The following is a 21,897-nucleotide window of genomic DNA, read 5'->3' as shown; positions in this document are numbered from 1 at the left end:
GTTCGGCCGGCGGTCACCGCGGTCCGTTCCACACGCCGCTGTGCTGCGGGTGGGAGCGAGATGGAGCATCGAGCTATCGAAGTGCTTTCGCTGCGCCGCGCTGCGCCGCACCACTGGAGCACTGGAACGCGCCCGCCTTCGTTCCGCACACGTCTGTCCCGCGAACTGGACCGCGCGGGCCGTGTAGCCTACAGTGTAGGTCACGGGTAAAGGGCTATTCACAGTCACTCCACTCCATTTCGATTTTCATTCTCATCTCGAAGACTCGCGGTTCGAGTTCGGCAAACTCGTCCTCGGGACGCGTCGCCGCGCGTTGCCGGGCGCCGCGGCAATCGTTTCGCTGATTGGCCGGAGATTCTGATCACGTTACCTCTCGGCTCACCCGTAAAGCACGCGGGCAGTCGGTTTGGGGACATTAGCGAATGCGGACAAGCTTCCTCTGGAAGGCGATCGATGATGGACGCGGCTCTGGAAGCGGCGGCCGGTTCGGTCCGCCGCCCACGCCGAGCAGACGACGCGGCACGCAGGCCACGCAGGCACACCGCACAGTGGGCCAGAAGACCGGTGGGGGGCGGCAAAATTTCTAGAAGTGTTTTGGGCTTCAGAGTCACTTAACAGGACTCGAATCGAACGTGTGACCCCACCAATGGATTCCTCGTTCGGAAAGCAATCTATTGATGGGGCCACACGTACGATTCGAGTACCACTTAGCGACTCTGGAGCACAAACGCGTGTCTAGAGTTTTTGCCGCCTCCGCCGGGCTTCTGGCCCACTGTGCACTGGCAGACGCCCGGTCGGTTAGTGTCAGGCGGACAGGCGTGCCGGCCGAGCTCTTTTTCTTTACGGCCTCAATTTTGTGTGTTTCTGGTAAACCGCGTCTCTCGCTAGACGTCTCACTTGGGAATTGATTAGAATTACCTGCCACGGCGCTGCGGCCGTCGCCGGGGCCGTGACCCGAGGCCGGTGACGTCAGCGGCGGCCAAATTTACCTGCCGAGGTGGCCTGTCGACTGAAAAATCGGCATATCGGCGCGCGGCAGGCCCAATGGGCAGGCCGGCTGCAGTTCGGTTGGCCCGACTGGCCGAAATGTGGCAATGAGATCATCGGTGGCAGGGCACGGCACGGCGTGGACCGCGCGCCAACATGCTATACGACATGGCCCGCGCGACCCGCTGCCAATTATTTTCAATGGTTTCGGAAACAAATGGGGCAGCGATGCTTCAACAGTCGGCCGGTCGGACGGGCAAGCTCTTCATTTTCTCCATCTCCAACAGCAAAACTAAAACTGCACCGGTGCCGATCGGGGCTATTGTTCGTTTCGCTTTTGTTCTCTGTTCCGCACCACGGGGGAAAGGTAGTGCGCCAAAATAAAAATCATCGTGGACATTTGGGCGAAAAGGAGTTATTTTTCCCGTGATCCTTGAACCATACTCCCAATTTGCAACCCTCCCGCTTGATATCCTCAAATATTGAAAAAATATGATTGACCATTATTTTTACTAAGCTCCTCCTTTTATCCGGCCTCAGTGTCCAAACACGCATTGGTTTAAAGCATTCACTGACAATTTTGTCGCACATCTGCTGGAATCCACACTCACAGGGAAGGCCCCAAGGGACGTACTTGCCACGGTGCCTCTCGCCTGCGGCCCCACGGCTCGCGTCGCCATGTAGCAATTTGCCCCCGAAATCTCATTAGTTACTTAACAAAACGGGGATGATTCCAATTTTCGCGAGCCTGCTTCATTTTGTATCCTTCGCGTTTCGGTCCCCAGGCCTCTCGCCCGGCTTGATGAGTCCGCCACCCGCGCCGGCAGCCCCACCCCGCCCCGCCCCGCCCCGCCCCCGCCCCGCCCCGCCCCGCCCCGCCCCGCCCTGCCGCGACCCGACGCCCCCCACCTCACCCGCCGATGGCTCCCGAAGTATAAAACGCTGGGGAAGCCCTAGTCTGCATCATATCGCAAGGATACTCGCCGCCGGCACCATCACAACAACATGCAGCTGGTAAAGTCCAAGTCCAAGTCAGACACTCAAGACAGCAACACACAGTGAAGCTCGAGTTAAAATACGTGCATTGTGATTCACTTTTATCGCGAATTGTTGAGGTTCTGTGTACTCCAAAATTTATCAAAAAGCAACAACTAATCATTTTTTTTTGGTAAATTTTAGTTTAATTTTGTTGAAATTCGTTGGTCTTTGATTGGGCATGGGCAGTGATTGTGATTGGAGGGCACTGCAAGGCTCGAGGCTGGCAGTTGCACCGCGCCACCTTGCAGCGCCACTACACTGCACTGCACTGCGTTGCACTCGGGGCAATGGTGGCCCCTGGAACTGGAGCTGTGGAGCCACGGAGCCAATGCCATCAGCGGCCGATCCCCAATCTGGACAAAAAAGGGCGGACTGGAGCCGCGGGGAAAATGGAGTGGAAATTGCAGCGGCGCGGCGGAAGTGCCCGGAGGTCCCGGAGGAGGAGGAGGAGGCCCCGGCGGAGGACCCGCAGCAGTCCTCCAGGAGGAGCTTTCCAAAATAATTAATTGGCCTGGTATTTGTTCCCGCAGCACCTGATCACTCTGTGCCTGGTGGCGGGCTCGGCCCTCGCGCAGCAAGCGCGGACAGTGGCGCCAGTGCCGCAGTACAGTCCGTTCCAGAGCTACCAGCGGCAGGCACTGCAGTACCAGCAGTACCAGCAGCAGTACCAGCAGCAGTACCAGCAGCAGGCACAGTTCCAGCAGTACCTGCAGCGAGCAGCCGCCGCCCCCATCCTGCAGTACTCCAACGACGTCAACCCCGACGGCTCCTTCCAGTACAGGTAGGCCCGCACAACGCCAACAGTGTGACAATCGTGCCCCAAGTGGTGTGTCTCGAATTGTAGTCATATTAGTGTCCGCCTCGACTAGTTCCCCGCCCCTGTGAGACAACGCGCAGCACTAGAGACCTAGAGGCCTGGGCCATCCTCCCCCGGAACGCCTCCTTTGGAACGCCCCGGCCGCTGGAACGCCCTGCTGGAACGCCCTGCTACCAATGCACGCCCCTTGCTGCAATCAATGCCCCTCTGGCTGCACGCCTCATTAGACGCAGGGAAGCTGATCGTCATTGCGTGCAAGGGCGGGGCGGGGTGGGGCGGGGCGGCTTCCAGGGAGTCTGTGTCTCACAGACGTTAATTTGGCAGAGCCCGGGCTGGCTGGCTGGCCGGCCATGGGGCTGAGGCTGCTGGAGGCTGCTGGAGGCTGCTGGAGGCTGCTGGAGGCTGGGCGCGGAGGCTTTTCCACCGGTAGCCACAGGCCTGCGCCGGGGAGGATCCTAATTGGGGGAAGCTGCGCGTTTGTCCCTCGGCTCGGCTCGGCACGGCACGGTCAGACAAGGAACAGAATGGAAATTAAAACGGACGTGGTTTGGCGATCGGGCCGAGCCAGCTGGGGCGGCTTCGCCTCGTCCGTAATGGGATCCTGTCTGCGCGTCGACGCGCTGCCCGGCCGGCCCTGCCAGCCCTGCAGGGGGCCGCGGGCCGCGTCGCCAAGAAGGGCAGTTATTGGAAAGCCCGTGTCAAAGGGGCCGCGCCTGGGGCGTCTCGCTGAAGGAAAAAGTGTTCCTTTCGCGAGCTGCTCCAATTAGAAGCACATCTTCAGGCCGTCGGTAAGCGGAGCGACCAGCGCGTGGGAAAAAGAAAAAGGTGCATTGAGCTGCAGCGGTTGGCACTGCGTGCCGTGCGCATGGCCCTCGCGTGACGCGGCGGGCCTGCCGTCAGGTTCGCCGTCAGGCTCGCCGTCAGGCCGAGGCGCGAGGACTGGGGCGAAGGTGGAGCGCCAAGCGGAGCGCCAAGCGGGGCCACTAGGCTCGCGTGCCACGCCCCCGGGCCAACAAGCAGTGCAACATTGTCATGGACGACCCGCGCCTGCAACCAGGTGCATCATTACCTTACGGCCAAGCCACGCGAGACGAAAAAAAATCCACAAATGTCAGGACTTGAACCCGCGCCGTGTCACTCATCCCCTGCCTCTCTGCCCCCACAGCTACCAGACCGGCGACGGCATCCAGGCGCAGGCTGCCGGCTACACCAGGAACCTGGGCATCAAGAACGCCGAGGCGCAGGTGGTGCAGGGCTCGTACTCGTACACCGGCCCCGACGGCAAGGTGTACACCGTCAACTACATCGCCGACGAGAACGGCTACCGCGCCGAGGGCGCCCACCTGCCCACGCCGCCCGCCGTGGCCGCCGTGGCCGTCGCCAAGAGCCTGCCCTACTACCAGCAGCAGCAGGCGTTCGCCCGGCAGCAGCCCTTCCAGTACAGGCCGTTCCAGCAGTTCCAGCGAAGGTTCTGAGCCCCCCGAGCGCCCCGCCCCCGCAGCACTCCTCGTCCCGATCCGACTGATATGACGCGCCTCACTCCTGGAGTCGCTCCTGGAGTCCAGGCTGCCTCCGATCGCTCGGAGCGGGCAGCGCGGGCAGCGCGCTAGCGCCAGGCGCCGCTGCGGCCCACCCACCGGACACCACGAAAACACTCAAGATCCGCTAATTTTGCTTTACGGGAAATTTCTTGGCCGAGAAAACTGCTGCTTTTTTTTTTCTATTTTTGTATTGTTTTGATAATAAAACGAACGGTTCCTCGCACGACGCCGCCGAGCCCCACTGTTGAAACCCCCAGCACCTCCCACGAGGGGGCGGCGACGAGACGTCGACGTCGGCAGCCGTGACAGTCCAACGGCAAATTAAAAAGCGCTGCCGTGCCGGCGTGCCCGGGTCGAAGGCCAACGCGACCAGGACCAGGACCAGGAGGACGCCTTCGGCCGCGGGGGCAGCACTGGGGGCAGCACTGGAAGCGGCAATTTTGGGGCTCGACTCTCTGGAGGTGCACTTGCGTGGACAGGACAGAGGTCGCCGCGGGGGTCAAGGGTCAAGGGGAGCGGACGGACGGACGGGCCCCGCCGCGATGAGCCGAGCCGCGCGGCCCCGCCGACCACGCCCCCATCATCCACGCTCCACGCCCCACGGCCCGCCCATTACAATACACCGGGCCTACACTACAGCCTCTCGCTCGTGTGATAAATCAGGGCGGGCCTTCCCCCGCCCTGTGCAGTCCGTCTCTCTCGCACCTCTGCGGAATACGGCACAAGTGCGAGGGAGACGGAGCGCCGAAAGCACGACTGTTCGGAGCCTAGCCGTGCCCAGCGATGCGGCCAGGCGGCGGCGCGTGTTCGGTCCTGCTGCCCCCGCCTCCTAGAAGAGCCCCCGGATGGTCTCACGCTCTTGACTTGGCCGTTTGCGAAATAATCCCAATCCGTCCAGCGGCTCGGCTTCTGATGGTGTCGCCCGGGGGCTGGGCCGGCTAGGGCCGGCGACCCCGCAATTGGCACGCTGTTGACCTTATCACGGCGACTCGCTCTGTCTCTCTCGCACCTGTGCGGGACGCGCCGTGAGTGTGAGAGAGACGAGGCGGCAGTTTGGAGTGTCGCGCCCCGCGTCGGCGTATTGCTGTATCTTGGCGTAGCAGCCGCAGCAGTTACGCCCTCCCGGTCTGCAGTCCGCGGACTAGGCCCTCTTGCCGGCGGCCAGCATCCGTCCGCCCGCCGTCAGTTCGTGGCTAATCCCTCTGCCGGCCTGTCGGTCCTGTCGGCACTCGGCCTGACGGCTTATTAACACTGTCAGCGCGGCCCGGCGCGGCCGCCAAAACCCCGCACGCGTCTCGGTGCACGCCAAGGAACAAGAACAAGGGCCTTGGCATTTAAGGGGGCTCCGCGCCGCGGCAAAATAGACGACTTTTGAGGGAATTTCGTCTCGTCCGCGTCAGCGGCCGTTGCGGCATCCTGTCGAGCGACTCGTCTGTCTCTCTCCCACCCACGCGGTGCACCGCATGAGTGTGAGAGAGACAGAGCGACGCCGCCGACGCCGCCGCCGTTCCGAGTCGGACTGCTGCACACAGTGGCGGCCCGCAGGTGTGTAATTAGCTCATCAAGCCGATCGCGAGATTAATCGGCGATTAATCGAACCCGCCTCCTGCACTATTGGCTGAGGAAAGACCGTCTTGGTCGCGGAGGACGGCGGGGATGCGACAGAAATAATTGTGTGGAGGCACGACGCGTCCACTCCGACTGCCTGCATGACAACGCGGACGCCATGGACGCAGGGCCCGGTTACACACTGCAAAGCGATCGCAGACTTCACCCATATTTGTGTGTTTTTTTTTTTTCAGAGTACCCCTGCCTTGGCCCCTCCAGTCCCGGTCCGGGCACCAGCAGCTCCTATCACTCTATTAGTCTCTGGCGTCCGAGCCGACGGCAGCCCGACCTTGCTTCTGCTCATTGTATTCTAATTTTGAGGTGGCACTCCATATGCCTCGCGCACATCCCATACGCCGCGGCACGGCGCCACCAGATGGGTGCGAGATACGCGGCGCCCCGTCGTGCCGTGCCGCGCCACGGCAGCGACGCGCAGCAAATGGGATGCCCGCGGCGCCGTGACACGGATCGCCGGTCCCGCACCGCAGTCGGAAGGAAAAAATACAGCAGCGGTCAAATTATCGATTCCGTGGACTTCCCTGTCCGTCCGGCGTACCCGACGGCGTAACCGACCGGGCGCCTGGCGAACGCGGGTGTGTCGCGGGTCGGCCTATCTTACGGCGTGCAGGCGCCTGGAGGGTGTGCTGTCCCGTCGAACGCCGGTGTGTCGCGGGTCGGCCTGTCTTACGGCGTGCAGGCGCCTGGAGGGTGTGCTGTCCCGTCGAACGCCGGTGTGTCGCGGGTCGACCTACCCCACGGCCTGCAGGCGCTAGATCCCGAAGAACCGTTTCATTGCTGTCTCTATCGCACTCATAAGACATACGGGTGCGAAAGAGACAGCGCGGCGAAACGACTCCAGGCCGGTGCATTGTGGCGTGGGAGAGATAAGTCCGCAGCCGGGATGCCATCGGCCATCGCCGAGTGGTTTATGGCGCATGTCCCGCCATTGGCATTCCAAGGTACGGCCATTATTCAAAACGCTATCAGTATCGAAAAGAACGATGGCTTTTGGCCTTTGCTCGCCCCCCGGTGCAATTTGAGAGATTTCGGTTTTTTTTTTACATTTTTCTCCTCTTTTGTGGTATGTGATTCAAGCAGTGTGGCTGAGAAGCTATTGGGGAAAAGTATGGACAGAGGCTTCACTGTACTGACTGGAAATATTTCTATTGCCTGTGGTTTCTGGTTCAAGGGGCAAACAGACAGAAAGTAGTAAACCAGAGTCAACTTTTGGAATTAGTTGTATTTAATGCAATTTAAAAAAATATATAAAAAGATGCTTAGTTGTATTTAATGCAATAAAAAAAAAGATGCTTTAAATCACATGCATTGTGAGTAAGATGGGAGGGCAAACTCGTCTTCGTCATCGTTGTCACGAATGTTGTTTCTGTTGCCGCTTTGACGGCGACGGGCAGCGGGGCGATTTGGAATGAACGGGTCGTCCTCGTCCTCTTCCTCTTCTTCTTCTTCTCTGCCAGTAAAATTGAGGGAGTGTCCATTCGAAGTTCGGATACGACTGGTTGTGATGTGATTCTTGGCCGTCGAACCAGACCACACCTGCAGATGAAAATGGGGAAGTTTGACTTAACATTGCAGGTCACTACTAAACACAAAAGCTGTCTTAGGCAGTATGACAATTACCTTTTTAAATTTCTTGAAATTTTTTCCTGTTTGTTGGGTGCTATTGACTGAGGTATTGTTATGGCCATTAACCTGTGGCTTTCTCAAAAGAGATTTAATGACAACTTTGGCACAAAGCTGATTAGCAAGATCTGTCTCTTCATCAGGGTCAGTTTTCACTTCCTGAAATTAAAAGGACCATACATCAGAAATGACAAAACAATGTTGAAGAGTTCATTGACATGAAAATAAGATTTACCATTTTAACAAAAGAATTATTTTGCTTGGTTAAAAATCCTGTGGCACTTTTAAAATTTTGCTGAGAGTTGTGGGCATTGGTCACATCTAAACAAGGTTTGGAAGGTTTCTTGAATGGAGGACTTTCAGACTCAGAATCACCTCTTCCCTTTCTCTTCCCTCCTCGAGATGAGGAGGAGGAAGTACTTGGGAGATCCTCTGTTTGAAACATATCTCTACTCTCTTCATGTAAATTGCGTTTAGAATCTTTCATAGACTTGCTTAGTTTGCTGCTGCTCAAAAAATCAAATTCATCGTCATCATCCCTCTTAGCATTTGATTTGGCAGAGCTGGGCTCCTCTGGCAATTCAAACAGATCCTCTTCTTCTTCTTGCTGCATTATTTTCTTTTTCTTTGGCGGTGCATTAAAAGTAAAGCCATCACTGTCATCATCTACGGGTTTCTCTTCTTTAGCAACAGAACTATTTAAACCATTTATAAGACGTTTGGAGGAGCTATTGCTCTTTGAGCTATTGAAATGTGTGGAAGAGCTGTTATTGCTGGTACTGGGTCTTGAGACATCATCCTCAAAGGCAAACATGTCTTCTTCCTCTTGTGGCTCCTTTTTAATAGGATTTTTTCTGGGAGAGACTTTGATGCTACCACTGTTTTGCCTCTCAGTACTATTTTCTCTAGTCCTTAATGATAAATTTTAAGACGAAGATTAATAGTTATAATCAAAATAAAGCAGAAAACAAAGTAAGGGACAGGTGGAGTACTACAAACCTCTTACGAGAAGGGCCTGCTGGAGAAGTTTTCTGTGTTGCTCTCACACTCATAGACATTGTTGCATCATCGGTAGCATGAGTTTCGGAAAGTGATGGTGGAATCACCTAAAAAAGCACGACACGTTAAAAAATCACAATCAGAAAGTAAAATACCAAAATGAATACTAACTTAGTCAAAATCACCTGATCATCATGAATATCAACACCAGTCAAAGAAGCATCAATATCTTCAGTATTCATCACTATAGTGGCTCCTTCATTTTGCTCAGAATCAGCGGGTCTGCGCAAAACACTGTTGGGTGTATGTTTAGGATTGCAGTGTACAGATGTTGACGTTTTCCACAAAGCTAGGCCAATATCTTTCACAGGAATCATACGAAGGTTCTTTTCTAATAAGGTACCTAAAAATGTATTGCATTATTAACAACACTTGATTACATTAAGAAAATTAGAGAAACACTGGCAAAATAGCAAAGAAAACAGACTTAGAACTTTGTTGTAGAAAGAAGTCTGGTGGTCCTCCTCACAATCAACAACAACAACATTTGGTTTGCAGTAGTCAGCCAATGACAGACCACAGTCAGACATTTTAAAAGCTTTGCCCCCTGCAAAGAAGAAAAAATTCAATTTAGAAAGAGCAAAATGAACAATTGAAATGGTTGTATTTTAAGAAAAAGCTTTCCAACCCCCCCCCTAAAAAAAAAAAAAAAAAACACCATAGATGATTGAAAAATTAAGTTACCTGCAGTGGCTATCACAGTTTTATATGCATTAAATGATATTGAAGAGGAAAATATGAAAGTTTTGTCAGCAAATAAGGTTTTTCTGGTCAAATTTGGAAGACATGCCTTTCGGGATCCCAAAGAGCTACTGTCTTCCAGGGGTGGCATAAACTTGGCAGGCTCAGGAAGAGCCCCGTCTCCAGTCATCATGCGCGCATAGTGCTGCCAGAATTCCGGCAGCACGATTGGCTTAGCAGACGCCAGAGCACACAACACCTACAATGAAACTTCGATTAAAGTATGAAAGTAACAGAATTCCAGAAATAACAAAAGTAAAATTGTGACCTCGTAGCTTAAGGAAAGATAGTTTGTGGTGAGGTGAGTTGCTTCTTTGATCCAATTGTCAAGTAGTCGAAAACCCATTGCATTCAATACTGATTTAAGATTAGATTTTTCAATGGGTTTTAACAAATGGGCACACACACACAGCTTTTCTACTTTTAACCTGCCACAAAAAATCAAAACAATCACCTATAAAATAAATTGATACGCCAAATGCAAGTGACAGCAAAGAATTGACTAAATCAAACACTTACGTCCAAATGTTCATTTCTTGCAGACCAAATCGTATTTTCCCTCCCTCTTTAACCGTCGTCTTCGATCCTGCAGTAAGTTTCTTATCTCTTGCTATGCCATCATCTACAAAAGTACCATACTTTGATGACTCATCCCAAACAGAAACCCCTTCCTGAAACAAGTCAAATAGATTATTACTTCCTTGTTTTAACGTTGATGCTTTATACCACAAACAGGAGCTTACAGTAATTGGTGATCGGACTTCTAGGAAGGCATGTCTCCTGCTGACGGACTGGTCATTGGCGAGTACTATATCACCATTCTTTCGGCTAACAGTGTGAACTCTACCAGGCGTCACATTGTAAATTTCACCTGGAATGGGAGCAAAATTCAGAACTAACCAAAGACAGTTCTCATATTGACAAATGAGGAAGTATTGGAGGTATAAATGAAAACGTGACGAAAAATATTTTCAATGTTGTTGTCTGAGACAAGCCATGAACAATAGATGATGGTTTCTCAAACAAAATTGTGAAATTTTGTGGACCTACCCCTCGGTGATTCGAGGTACCACATGTCGCCTTTGGTACAGAGAGCGATTGACTGGACGAATAAAGTAAATGCATAAGCAGAATAGTTTGAGCAACAACAAATTTCAATGGATTTCTTCGATCATTTTCTCGTTTCTCTTCAATTTCACGCCTTTCCAAGTGGCCTAACAAAAGGTTGTGGATTCGGCGTTCGGTTGAAGGAAGACTGAAAATAATGTAAACAAAACAACGTCTGTGAATGGAGACCAACGCACGGTGCTGAAACACCATAGGAAAACATAGGATGCTTTAAGGCATTCCAATGTTTTAAACGTCTTGAATTATTTAGAAAACGACTGAAATATCAAATTACAGTGCTCTGACGACATTACTATGAGTTGTCAATGCCAGGAAAACTTTCAGTCCATCCCTGAAACACAGTTGGGAGGTTGGCCAGCTCGAAGAGCACCGCAGCTGACGCATTTCGTAGAAGGCGCAGCTTGTTTACATTCCCCCACCCTTGCCTGCAGAAGACAGACGGACACACACACACAACCTGTCGTCGTCCGTGTCCGTGACAAGGTCCGGGTCTACAAGTGGTTTATATACACGAAGTCGCCGCACCGGCCGCTGATTTTCTGTGGCAGTCTTGCCGGAGCCTTCGTCTGTGCTTCAAGTGACCCAACAGCTTCAACATGTCGAACGATCCCGCTGCCAACCAGCTCCCCGACTACAAGAAGCAGACGAGGGTGAGGGCATGACTATCACTGTTATCATGTACTAACCTCATACTACTTTATTCTAGAAATGTCGCGCTATCAAGACACACAAGGTTGTTGTGCCTCTCATACCATTTTGTGTGTTTTCAATTTTAAGTTGTTGCTTTCCGTCCCCAATGTATAAGAGTAGCTTACTCCGCAATATTATTTATGCTGTAGGTCGTCGTGTGTGGAGAAAGCTGTGCAATAAATTGTGGTAGTCACTCACAAGTATTCAGTACATCTTATGTAAATCTGCACAGTCATCTTTGCCTTTTGCACAGGTGTTCTCATGTATACGATCAGGGCTAAGCGGCTTAGAAATTTGGTTGCTGTCACGTGATCTATGATGCTAGATAAATCTGTTGATGAAGTCGTTTTTCAATTTAAGTTAAATCTTCATCTATCACTAGTTTGCTGACAGGCTACAAAGAAGTCACGAGAATAATTTCACCTCATTGCGTCATGAACTCTCTCAGGCTGCCTTTGATTGCATTTTCTGTAAAGCTACAGGCGCAAGACTGTGTTCAATTTACATCAGCAATCAGCCACTAAGTCTCAGACTCACTTATGGGTGGTTTTCCCTCAGGGATCAGTTGATATTCTCCAACAACTTCCATGAGTAAAACAGGCAGACCCAAAAATAGACAGAAGCCGAGAAAGAATATGTTGTGTTGTGCACCTAATCACGCTAGAAAGTTTCTGCCCACGTACAGTTAGGCACATGAGATCCCATTATCGCGATGTGATGTCGTGTGCTATCTCTATCTCTGTCTCGCGGGGCGCCTTTCTCGCAATCGGGCGTTGGGTGGTGGGCGTTGGCCGTCGTTGCGTTGACGTTGACGCCACAGTGGAGTGGAGTGCATGGCATGTGTAGTAGTATTGGCGTGACGTGCTCAGGGCGCCGGGCCGGGGGTGCATCGCGGCCTTGACGCCGTGGTGTGGTGGCTGTTGGCTGTCCGGTCGCTCGCTCGCTCGGTCGTCGCGTTGTTTCCGTTCTTCGCACGCCTGGCGCGGCGCGGCGGGGCCCCAGGGGCGTGGGGCCCGGGTCGAAAGTCGTCCGGTAAACAAGAAGCCGGTCGAGTCGAGCCCCCGACTCCTCGTTGCTCTTTGCCGGCCGCAGGAGCCGCAAGGAGTGGCGGCGACCGGCGGCACCTTTAAATTTTTAAACCGCCGCCGCCGCCACGCCCCCTGGCCCTCGCGGTCACGCTCTTCTTGAGCAGCTCCGCGCGCGGTCGCCCGACGTGGCCGTCGTGGCCGTTGGATCGCCGGCCGACGGCCGGTCTCGGCGGAAACGGTTGCCTAACGACGAACGCACCGAATGGCTTCCTTCCCAATCAAGGCGATGCTCCACTACGGCTTGCCGACGACGGCACGACGGCGTGCTCGCGACCGATTAGTGCCGCAGTGGCACCGGCCGCTCGTTGCGTCACGCGGCCACAGTGCTTTCGTCGCTCTGTCTCTCTCGCTCGCCTGCCATGAGTGTGAGCGTGAGCGTATGTGAGAGAGACAGGAGTGACCGAGGGAGTGACCCTACGCTGCCGCAGTGGGGCCATTCCAATTCCCTGGCCGAGTGCTACAGCGTGTCCTCCGCCAGTTCCACGTACGCGTTCGTTGTTCCGAGTCACTCGTCCAATTTTGCCTCGCCTCGCAGCAATTAGCGGCCGAAGCCGAAGCGCGCCGATGAGTTTTCCACGCGCACGTGCGGCCGCGCGTGCCGCACGCCACTCTGATTCCGAGCCGCGCTTCGTCGCGCTGTCTCTCTCGCACCCCCACAGGCCGCCCCGCGAGTGCGAGAGAGACAGCGCGACGGAAAAACGGTTCGGCATCAGCCTGCAGGTGCACGCGCATCCCCGGCGTGCACGTGCACCCCGCCAGGGCCAAGGTCGCAGTGCCGTCGCAGTGACAGTTTGGGTCGGTTTGGCATCGATCCGTGGAGCCGTGGCTGCGTGGCTGATGGCATCATCACCCGGCCCGGGCTTGCCTTTGCCTTTGCCTACCACCAACGTGATGGATCTGGCCCACATGTTGACACCTCTCGAGCTCATGACCAGAGTACACAGGACCGTGTGTGCTGTGTGTGCGACCTGCCTCACCTGTCTCAGGGGATGATGAAACTTGGGCCCTCTGCCGCACACGACCACGAGCGCTTCCCAGAGCCGGGGCCCGGGCTCCCAGAGACACTCACATGGCCCGGCCGGCTTGCCGAACCTTAATCTCGCCCTTGAAATAACGCGTGGCTCAAGGTTTTCAAGTACCCCAAAAAACATGTCCCCTTTCTGGGAACGCGAACCCGTGACTTTGACACTGGCCGTCTGGTGCAGGGCGACGGGCGCGGCGTTGTAAATGCGGGCCGCGCCGCCGCGGCGCATCAAGACCGGAAAATGATGCGGCTGGCTGTTGGAGTCGCACGGAGGGCCTGGCCGCGTTTCGTCACCGGCTTCGGCTTCGGCATTGTCTCCGCCACGCCACGCCGCGCCCGGGGCGCCCGCCACGTTTTTGCCGCCTTTGCCGATCTGGACGCGGAGTCGTCTCGTCTGACGGACTGTCGGCCGACACGCGGCACCGCCTAGGAAATGGAGCAGCGCCGATACCGCCACGGCGTTGGCCAGGCGGGCAGGTCATCGGCTAAAAGTAACCAACGCTTTCCGGAGTCGGCGCGCCATTCGGCCGCCACTGTACTGCTGGCCGCGTCGTCGCCGCCGAGCTGGCTCACTCCAAATCATGAAAACATTTGATAATGAGTGCGCGCTGCCCGGCGCTGCCGCGCCTTGTCGCCGGGCCGGCCGTCGTTGTGTAACCGTAACGCCCGCCCGGGCCGGACTGGGTCGGCCAGCCCGCCAGCCAGGTTGGCGTTGGCGGCGGACTGCGGAGTCCCCGGCGGACGCCGTGCCGCGCCGTGCCCTGCCCCACTGGGAAAATGCCACAAGGAGTAGGCCTTTTCCTTATTCCCTCGTCTGACTGCTGCCGGCCGGGTACAGCAGTACAGCCGAGTACAGCTCCGTCCCCCTCGCACCCGTCCACGTCCCAGGAGTGTGGGAGACAGGTGGACGAAAGCGGTGTCTGAGATCGCTGTGCAGGCTCACGCAAAGCGTGCGGACGGGCCCGGCGGTCCCCGCAATCGCCTGCCGGCCTAGGCAACCCGCCGCACTCGCGTGCGCTGCGGCCGCGGAGGTGGCCGACGTCGCAGGCGCCTTGCTGCTCGCTGCACTGTACGGACGGGCCCCTTTGAGCAGCGTCTCGCCATTTGTCTGCCGGGCGGGGCCAGGCGGGGCCCCCTTTGGGGCCGTAAGCACCGCGCTGTCGGGCGCCGTGGTGGACGGCCGGTGTGCACGCAGGCAGGTGCACGGCGGGACGCGTCTTTGTTTCCGACGAGATAAAAGAAATCGATCCACGTTCCCATGCGAGATATCGATGATGGCGCGCGACACCGCCGTCCGCCCGCCGCCCTCGTCGCCCGCGTGGTTTCCGTTGCGTTTCTCGGCGGGGCCCTTGGCGGTGCAGCCCTTGCTCCGGGGGCCCGGTTGCCCGGTTTCGCATCGCCGTGTGGATGAAAGTGGTCCTGGTGGTCCCACGCGGTGCCCCCCCCCCCCCCGGGCCCTCCGCGCGCTGCCTCGCTGCCGCGTCGCTGCGGGCCAAAGAAATCGGGACTACACTGCCAAGGCATGGCCAAGGCCTCTCGGAAGGCGCGGCCCGAGGCCCGAACGCAGAGCGGCGGAGTGCGAGTAGGTCAGTCGGCAAGACCTTCCGCACGCCGCGCTCCTTGAACTTTGCGACGACGCGCAGGTGCACGCACCGACGGCGACCTAATGTGGGGCGCCGTAGACGCCGGACGAACGGCGGCAGGGACGCGGCGCCGAGGAAGTGGCGGCGGCCGGAAGCAGAAGCAATCGAAAGTGTAGCGGCCAAGCAGCGACCGGTCTGCTAAAGAGGCGGTTACTCTGGCGGCGTCGGATCGAGTTTCTACTTAGAGCGGTCGCCGCCTCCGTTCCGCTCCGCTCGGGGTTGCCGTCCGCGGAGTCACCTTTTATTCGCGCCGCCTCGGCACCCTCGGCACGCGACGACCACACTGCAGCACCATTCCCGTCTCTCTCGCACTCACGGGATGCGAGAGAGACAAAGCGACGAATCGCTCGCCTCGTCCTAATTGGCTGCCGGCGCGGTTAGCGGGACGGTGTGACGGAAAGAAATAGCTCGCCGTCTGTCTAAACAGTTTCGGTCCATCGTTCCCACGCGTGCGGGGCGGCGACGTTTGTCCGCGGTTTCGGGTGTCCTAGAGCGAGCAATCTGTGTCAGAATGAGTCTGGTCTTCGGTTTTACCGTGTGGGGTGCATCGGGGTGACCCAGTCAGAGGCTTCTGATTCGCCCCGCCGTTTTGTCGGGCCGGGCCACCCGACCCGGTTCTTCGGCCTTCGGTCTGCCGCTGGAGCGGTGCGCTATCTGCAGATCGGCATTCCCTCTGGCGAGCGATGCGATATGTGCAGTGTGTCCGCTGGCCGCGCTGGCTGGCCGCGTCGAGCGTTTGGGTCACCGGGACCTCGCCGCTTGCCACTCGCGGCGGCCTCGCGTCTTCGACACGCCCTTGTTGGCCACCGCCACGATGATGCGCCGATGCGCCGAGCATCGCCGCCCAAGTGCGACGCGTTGCGGTGCCCGCGGTCCGGCGCGCGGTTCCGCGTGTTGTTCCTCTTCCCTGCCGGCGTTGTTTTCGTCGCTCTGTCTCTCTCGCACCCGTACGCAACGCCCCATGAGAGCGAGAGAGACAGAGCGACGCCAGGCCGCCGCGCGTGTCATCGCCCATCGAACGGCGCGCGGCACGCGACGAAGTGCCCGATCATGTGTGAAAAGGGACCGTCGGCGTGACGAACTGCGTGACACGAGCGCCGTGACGAGCGGCGCGCGACAGGACCGCTGCGACGAAGCGTGCGCTTCCGCCGCGGCCTTCCTTGACTCCCAGTGCAGGTGCAGATGCTTTCTCACAACAACAGCTAATTGCACGGCTCTACTGCGCGGTGTCGGTGGTCTGGGTGCGTTTTTCTCGCGCCTGCACTGTGGACTACTCGACCGCAGCGGCAGCATGCTTGGCCGTCCTTGGGGCGTCCTGGTGTCTGCAGACTTGGCGACGCCGCGTTCCTCAAAGCTTTCCGCGTTTTGCGAAGCAGAGCGTTAGTTGGAACCGGATCGATTTCGTTGAATTTGGAGTTCAATGTCGCCGGGAAAGTAATCTCGCCAACTGTGGCGTAGATAGACTTACAGGGAAATCGTCCGAGAACAAAAAATTGATGTGTGTACGTGCTGCAATCTGCGCGTTGATCCGCCTGTCGTTATCTGAGAGTCAGTCGTTACTTTTTAAAACTGAGGATTACCGGGGTATCGAGTGGACAGGAAGCATACGTGACACCGGCCGGACGCTTTCGGCCGCAACTCGTTGTTTGTCCAAAACAGTACAATGTCGGTCGATCCAGCGTGTTACGTGGCCGTTGCATCAGTCTGGTTGTGGAATTCCGCACTTACGTGAAGCCGTTCCTCTACAGTGGAGTGGGCATCGATTAGCCAGGCCGGGCTTACCCGGGATTGGCGATTGGCGGCGAAACTGACTGACATGTCGTACGTGACTCGCTTTCGCTCGACTCGAAACTTCGACGGTGTCGTGACGCGGCTCATTTCTTTATTCAGGGGCGACTTGCCTTCCTTGACCCCGTGGCTTGAGCCCCGCGGCTTGGGCCGTGCCGCACTGCCCCGCCCCGCCCCGCCCCGTGCATCCATCGAACAGCCTAGTCGGCCACCGCGCGGAAGTCCGGGTGCTCCAAGTTTTTCATCGTTGTCCTGCACTGGCTGGGACAGGGACAGGGGCTGCTCGTGGCTGGGGCTGGGGGTGGGCCTCGCTGGCCGGCCGGACGGGGCACGCGGGCAGCGCAGTACAGTGGTGCAGTCAGTAGCGTGCCGATCAAGCCACCGGCTGCGCGGCCAGGGCGCAGTGCCTGGGGCTGCCGGCATGGCCAGGGCCCTCAAGTACCTCACCGCCAAGTACGGCTGCAATGGCTGCCTCCCCCTGGAGTCCCGAGTACGCTCTGAACCACGCGTCTTCGTGGTGGCACACCCTCTCCGTGCTGCACCTCGCTGTGCCGCGTGCTCAAGTGGACCGTCTGTTCGTGTTGCAGGACATGGAGAGGCTGACCCTCGCCGACGGCACCCCCGTCGGGGACAGGCTGGCGTCGCTGACAGCGGGCCCCCGCGGCCCCCTGCTGCTCACCGACATCACCCTCGTGGAGGAGCTGGCCCACTTCGACCGCGAGCGCATCCCCGAGCGCGTGGTGCACGCCAAGGGCGCAGGTAACACGTCGCCACACTCGAATGTTGTCAGTGCGTCCCATTCGCCCTTTTTGTTCGAGTTCTAAACCTCCTTTGTGCCCGAAGGTGCCTTTGGATACTTGGAGGTGACCCACGACATCTCCAAGTACTGCAAGGCCAAGCTCTTCAACCAGATTGGCAAGAAGACGCCCCTCGCCATCCGTTTCTCCACCGTCGGAGGCGAGAGTGGGTCTGCTGATACCGTCAGGTATGGATGGCAATAAATAAATTAAGTGATTGGTGGTCGATTTTTTTTTTCAGCCTCGATCATCAACTAATTTATCTCTGCTTGCGTCGACAGAGATCCTCGCGGTTTCGCCGTCAAGTTCTACACTGAGGATGGCAACTGGGACTTGGTTGGAAACAACACTCCCATTTTCTTCGTTCGTGATCCCATTCTTTTCCCAAGTTTCATTCACACCCAGAAGCGCAACCCAGCCACTCACCTCAAGGTCAGCTTATTCTCCCTCAGCTTTCACAAGCGAATGCCCTTTATTTCTGCAAAAGTGCTAATTGTCTCCCTTTTTGTGGCAGGATGCTAACATGGTGTGGGACTTCTTCACCCTGAGGCCGGAATCCACGCACCAGGCCATGTTCCTGTTCTCCGACCGTGGTATTCCCGATGGCTACCGTTTCATGAACGGCTATGGCTCTCACACCTTCAAGCTTGTCAACGACAAGAATGAAGCTGTTTACTGCAAATTCCACCTCAAGGTATTTTTTTAAATTTATTTTTTGTTTAAATGGTGGATTTATGTGTTCCTAACTTCGGCTGCCTCCTGTTTCAGAGTGGACAGGGTATCAAGAACCTGCCAGTGGACAAGGCTGGCAAGATTTCCGCCGACGACCCCGACTACTCCATCCGTGACCTCTACAATGCCATTACTAAGGGCGACTTCCCCAAGTGGAACTTCTTCATCCAGGTCATGACTTTCGAGCAGGCGGAGAAGTACAGGTTCAACCCCTTCGACATCACCAAGGTATGCAAACAATTTGGTTTTGGTACACCGTAAGTCCAGTGCATCCGTGCGAGGTGTGACTTACCCTCCTCTTCCTCCAGGTCTGGTCCCACAAGGAGTTCCCCCTGATCCCCGTGGGCCGCGTCGTCTTGGACAGGAACCCCACCAACTACTTCGCCGAGGTGGAGCAGGTCGCCTTCGCGCCCTCCCACCTCGTCCCCGGCATCGAGCCCAGCCCCGACAAGATGCTGCAGGGCCGCATCTTCTCGTACGCCGACACGCACCGCCACCGCCTGGGCCCCAACTACCAGCAGATCCCCGTCAACTGCCCGTACCGCACCGCCGTCAGGAACTACCAGCGCGACGGGCCCATGAACGTGACCAACAACCAGGGCGGCGCCCCCAACTACTACCCCAACAGCTTCTCCGGCCCCGAGCAGAACGCCAAGCTGGAGCCGCCCGCGTACAAGGTGTCCGGGGACGTCACCAGGTACAACACCGCCGACGACGACAACTTCAGCCAGCCCGGCATCTTCTGGCGCGAGGTGCTCAACGCAGAGGAGCGCGAGCGCCTGGTCAGCAACATCTGCGGCCACCTCAAGGACACCGAGAACTTTATTCAGGTTGGTTCAGAGAGTGTACTTTTTGTCTCGTTTTCAATTATGTTTCGAATTTTAACGCTGTCTTCTGCTTTAGGAACGTGCTGTCAAGAACTTCTGCCAAGTGGATGCTGATTTCGGACGCAGGGTTGCGGATGGTCTCCGCAAGCACGGTAGTCACATCTCTGCCAAGATTTAAGCATTTTTCTCTATCATTGTCAGTCTCTTCTTTTTTCCATTTTCAATCAAAGCAGTCATTATTTTTGGAAGCAAGGAAAGTCTAGGCTATCTTTTGATGTGGCCGCTTTGATTGTCCCTGTACCATTATGTAATAAGAGCTCTACTCATTTTTACTTTTGTCTTGCATATCTTTGTGAATGTATTTTGAACATCCGCATTTAAAATAAATGTTATGATTTCATTTTAACTGCTATAGTAAAATCAATTCCTGCACAATTATATTTATCTTTTATTAATTGGTTACATAATTACAATTACAAATCACAGATAAGCAAAAAAGAATATACATGGACCAATTGAATGGGCTTCTAATCACCAAAACAAAGGACAAACTGTACCTAAAATAAAGTAGCTCCTGAAATGGGCTTAAAGTGAGGCAAACATTCATGTTTCTGTTGACAACTTGAAATATAGCTACTATTATCAGTCTATGCCAACATATCACAAAATATTTTCCGTAAAGTATAAGTTGGTGTTATTTACAGAGAAAAAGAAAGCCTACATCATCAGACAATGTTAGGTCAATGCACCAAAATCCAATTCCTTGATAGAGGTTTAGGCAAAATCCCCTTCAACAGACTTCTAGAAGATCCCCTTCAATTAAAAATTCCATGAGAAAGTGGGTAAAAATCAACCCACTTTCAGAAGCAATTGGTCAATAACTCACAGGAAATTTAATAAAAGATTGATAATATTTAGGCCATGTAATAAATTATAACCATATCCTATTTTATTTTCTTACAACATGGGAAGTATTATTTCTTCAATCCAAGACTTTCTTCCATTACACAGTTTCTATGACTGAATGTATTAAAGGTTGAGCTCGTGTTGTGGTTTGGTCAGCTAAGTTTGCATCTCTCTTTCGAAGTTCCACCAGTAAACCCATCCATACGTGGAAATACCCTTGGCATCTCCATGTTTCATTGTGAGTTCCATTGGGGAATACAAACTTTTGTTTCAGCGATGATGCACAACACTCATATAGGCACTCCATCATTGATGGTGGGACAAGATCATCAGAGAGGCCAGAAAGAAAAAGACTGGGTAAAGTGATGCGTCTCACTTTGTTAAAACTCAGGAACTGAAACAGAAAAGAAAATCAGGAAAAGTTTCATCAGAAACTTGCTAAAAAGTAATTCACGACAAAATGCTGCAAGAAATATTTAAGAACCTTGTTTTTGTGACACCACATGGGTAAAAATCCCAAATACGATCCAATAAGGATTTTAGCCATGTCTGGGACACTAGTGAATGTGTTCTCCACAACAAGAGCCCAAATTTTAGATGAATAATTTGGACAAGATGCTACATCAATGGCCACTGCACCACCTGAGTAAAAAGAAGATACTTCAATATAACTGATCAAAAAGTTTCAGACCTTGAATGAATTAACAGAAAATCACCTACCTAATGAGCGTCCGAATAGTATTATTTCTTTGCTGTTGATATCGTTTCGAGAATGAAGATAATTTAATGCTGCTCTTGCGTCAGCATAAAACCCTCCTTCAGAAGGTTTACCTTCTGACAGGCCAAACCCACGGTACTCAAGCATAAATATATTTGCCCCTAACAATTTGTAAAGACCAACAACATTGGGTAATCTGCAGAACAAAAGACAAGTTTAGAGAGGACACATTTCAGTAGCAACTTGTACCTAACTGATTTATTTACCGATTGCCTATGTTGCCTGCATTTCCATGCAAAAATAAAATAGTAGGTGCCTTTGTACAGGCTGGTTCTGGTTGACGAATCAGAAAGCAATGGAGGAGCGTTCCATCGGCACTTCTGATATACACGGTCTCACTAGGCAGACCTAACATTGTTGGTTCTAGCACAACTGCACGAGAATTCTTAGGTACATGAGGGTAATACAGAAGACCATCTTGAGCATAATACAGAATTACTGCGAAGAACAGAAGGTAATTAAATAAAATACAAACATATGTTCAAGAAACAAAGGGAAAAACCACCACTTACATAATATGCAACAAAATAAGAGCAGGAAAGAAATAAAACCTCCAAAGACAATGTACACTACTGTATATATTACAGCTGTTGCTGTCAGAGACATCCATGACTTCTGAAGCAGAATAAACACCAACGCAAGTATGCGCAAGCTGTACTTGACAGGAACTGGTACATTCATTGGTATCTTGCATTCTGGGATAGGCTCCTCCTTCCTGATCAGTGGAGTTTCATTCATTTTGAAGATAACTGGTTTCTGCCTCACTGGCTTCCTTTTAAAAATAAACCTCCACTACGCTGTTAAGTATGTCCAATTGGAGTCGAACTGAGGTTAAACTGCCCGTGTTGCTTGAGCAGCGCATTGCAAATGACTTCTGACATGGCCTCCGAAACAAGCACTTTGATGATGAGTTCTCAGGTGAACGGGCTTTGTCAACGAACAAGTATTTAGTTTGGCATGGCTTTCATCTTCGCTAAGTGACAGTTCTCCTCAAGTTTTATCTCTTCTCAAATGTTGTTTTGAAGGATCCTCTGCTGTTTTGTCTGCTGATATTGGCAGTAAAA

General features: G+C 54.4%; 4 protein-coding genes across 4 annotated transcripts; 2 read left to right on the top strand and 2 right to left on the bottom strand.

The window, feature by feature from the left end:
- Nucleotides 1-1,964: 1,964 nt before the first annotated feature.
- Nucleotides 1,965-4,609, top strand: LOC117653691 (endocuticle structural glycoprotein SgAbd-2-like). Its single transcript, XM_034399526.1, has 3 exons — nucleotides 1,965-2,001; nucleotides 2,556-2,806; nucleotides 4,008-4,609. Exons 1-3 carry the CDS (start codon nucleotides 1,993-1,995, stop codon nucleotides 4,315-4,317), a joined length of 570 nt encoding a protein of 189 aa, XP_034255417.1. The 5' UTR covers nucleotides 1,965-1,992; the 3' UTR covers nucleotides 4,318-4,609.
- A 2,602-nt stretch (nucleotides 4,610-7,211) lies between these two features.
- Nucleotides 7,212-10,687, bottom strand: LOC117653682 (nibrin). The gene is made up of 11 exons (XM_034399517.1): nucleotides 10,483-10,687; nucleotides 10,176-10,303; nucleotides 9,952-10,103; nucleotides 9,701-9,860; nucleotides 9,376-9,631; nucleotides 9,119-9,238; nucleotides 8,817-9,034; nucleotides 8,632-8,738; nucleotides 7,868-8,543; nucleotides 7,630-7,791; nucleotides 7,212-7,545 (listed from the first exon to the last, which is right to left on the bottom strand). Exons 1-11 carry the CDS (start codon nucleotides 10,505-10,507, stop codon nucleotides 7,309-7,311), a joined length of 2,241 nt encoding a protein of 746 aa, XP_034255408.1. The 5' UTR covers nucleotides 10,508-10,687; the 3' UTR covers nucleotides 7,212-7,308.
- A 328-nt stretch (nucleotides 10,688-11,015) lies between these two features.
- On the top strand, nucleotides 11,016-19,555 carry LOC117653684 (catalase). Its single transcript, XM_034399519.1, has 8 exons — nucleotides 11,016-11,210; nucleotides 17,381-17,552; nucleotides 17,637-17,778; nucleotides 17,872-18,022; nucleotides 18,105-18,284; nucleotides 18,359-18,550; nucleotides 18,631-19,152; nucleotides 19,226-19,555. Exons 1-8 carry the CDS (start codon nucleotides 11,157-11,159, stop codon nucleotides 19,325-19,327), a joined length of 1,515 nt encoding a protein of 504 aa, XP_034255410.1. The 5' UTR covers nucleotides 11,016-11,156; the 3' UTR covers nucleotides 19,328-19,555.
- Nucleotides 19,556-19,579: 24 nt separating this feature from the next.
- LOC117653688 (protein ABHD13) lies at nucleotides 19,580-21,887 on the bottom strand. The gene is made up of 5 exons (XM_034399522.1): nucleotides 21,346-21,887; nucleotides 21,040-21,271; nucleotides 20,776-20,969; nucleotides 20,540-20,697; nucleotides 19,580-20,449 (listed from the first exon to the last, which is right to left on the bottom strand). The coding sequence occupies exons 1-5, from the start codon at nucleotides 21,569-21,571 to the stop codon at nucleotides 20,153-20,155; spliced, it is 1,107 nt and encodes a 368-aa protein (XP_034255413.1). The 5' UTR covers nucleotides 21,572-21,887; the 3' UTR covers nucleotides 19,580-20,152.
- Nucleotides 21,888-21,897: the final 10 nt, after the last annotated feature.

The sequence above is a fragment of the Thrips palmi genome, unplaced genomic scaffold (assembly GCF_012932325.1).
Source record: "Thrips palmi isolate BJ-2018 unplaced genomic scaffold, TpBJ-2018v1 HiC_scaffold_8, whole genome shotgun sequence".
Classification (NCBI taxonomy): domain Eukaryota; kingdom Metazoa; phylum Arthropoda; class Insecta; order Thysanoptera; family Thripidae; genus Thrips; species Thrips palmi.
This window is presented reverse-complemented; position numbering and strand designations above follow the sequence as displayed.

Coding starts and splice junctions, on each gene's coding strand:
- LOC117653691 (XM_034399526.1), top strand. Junction 2,807..4,007: donor GACGGCTCCTTCCAGTACAG/GTAGGCCCGCAC, acceptor CTGCCCCCACAG/CTACCAGACCGGCGACGGCA.
- LOC117653684 (XM_034399519.1), top strand. CDS start 11,157: ATGTCGAACGATCCCGCTGCCAACCAGCTCCCCGACTACAAGAAGCAG. Junction 17,553..17,636: donor GGTGCACGCCAAGGGCGCAG/GTAACACGTCGC, acceptor TTGTGCCCGAAG/GTGCCTTTGGATACTTGGAG. Junction 18,551..18,630: donor ACCCCTTCGACATCACCAAG/GTATGCAAACAA, acceptor CTCTTCCTCCAG/GTCTGGTCCCACAAGGAGTT.
- LOC117653682 (XM_034399517.1), bottom strand. CDS start 10,507: ATGTGGTACCTCGAATCACCGAGGG. Junction 9,035..9,118: donor TTTCTACAACAAAGTTCTAA/GTCTGTTTTCTT, acceptor ATACATTTTTAG/GTACCTTATTAGAAAAGAAC. Junction 7,546..7,629: donor ATTTCAAGAAATTTAAAAAG/GTAATTGTCATA, acceptor TTTCATCTGCAG/GTGTGGTCTGGTTCGACGGC.
- LOC117653688 (XM_034399522.1), bottom strand. CDS start 21,571: ATGAATGAAACTCCACTGATCAGGAAGGAGGAGCCTATCCCAGAATGC. Junction 21,272..21,345: donor CTTATTTTGTTGCATATTAT/GTAAGTGGTGGT, acceptor TGTTCTTCGCAG/TAATTCTGTATTATGCTCAA. Junction 20,450..20,539: donor TGTGGTGTCACAAAAACAAG/GTTCTTAAATAT, acceptor TTTCTGTTTCAG/TTCCTGAGTTTTAACAAAGT.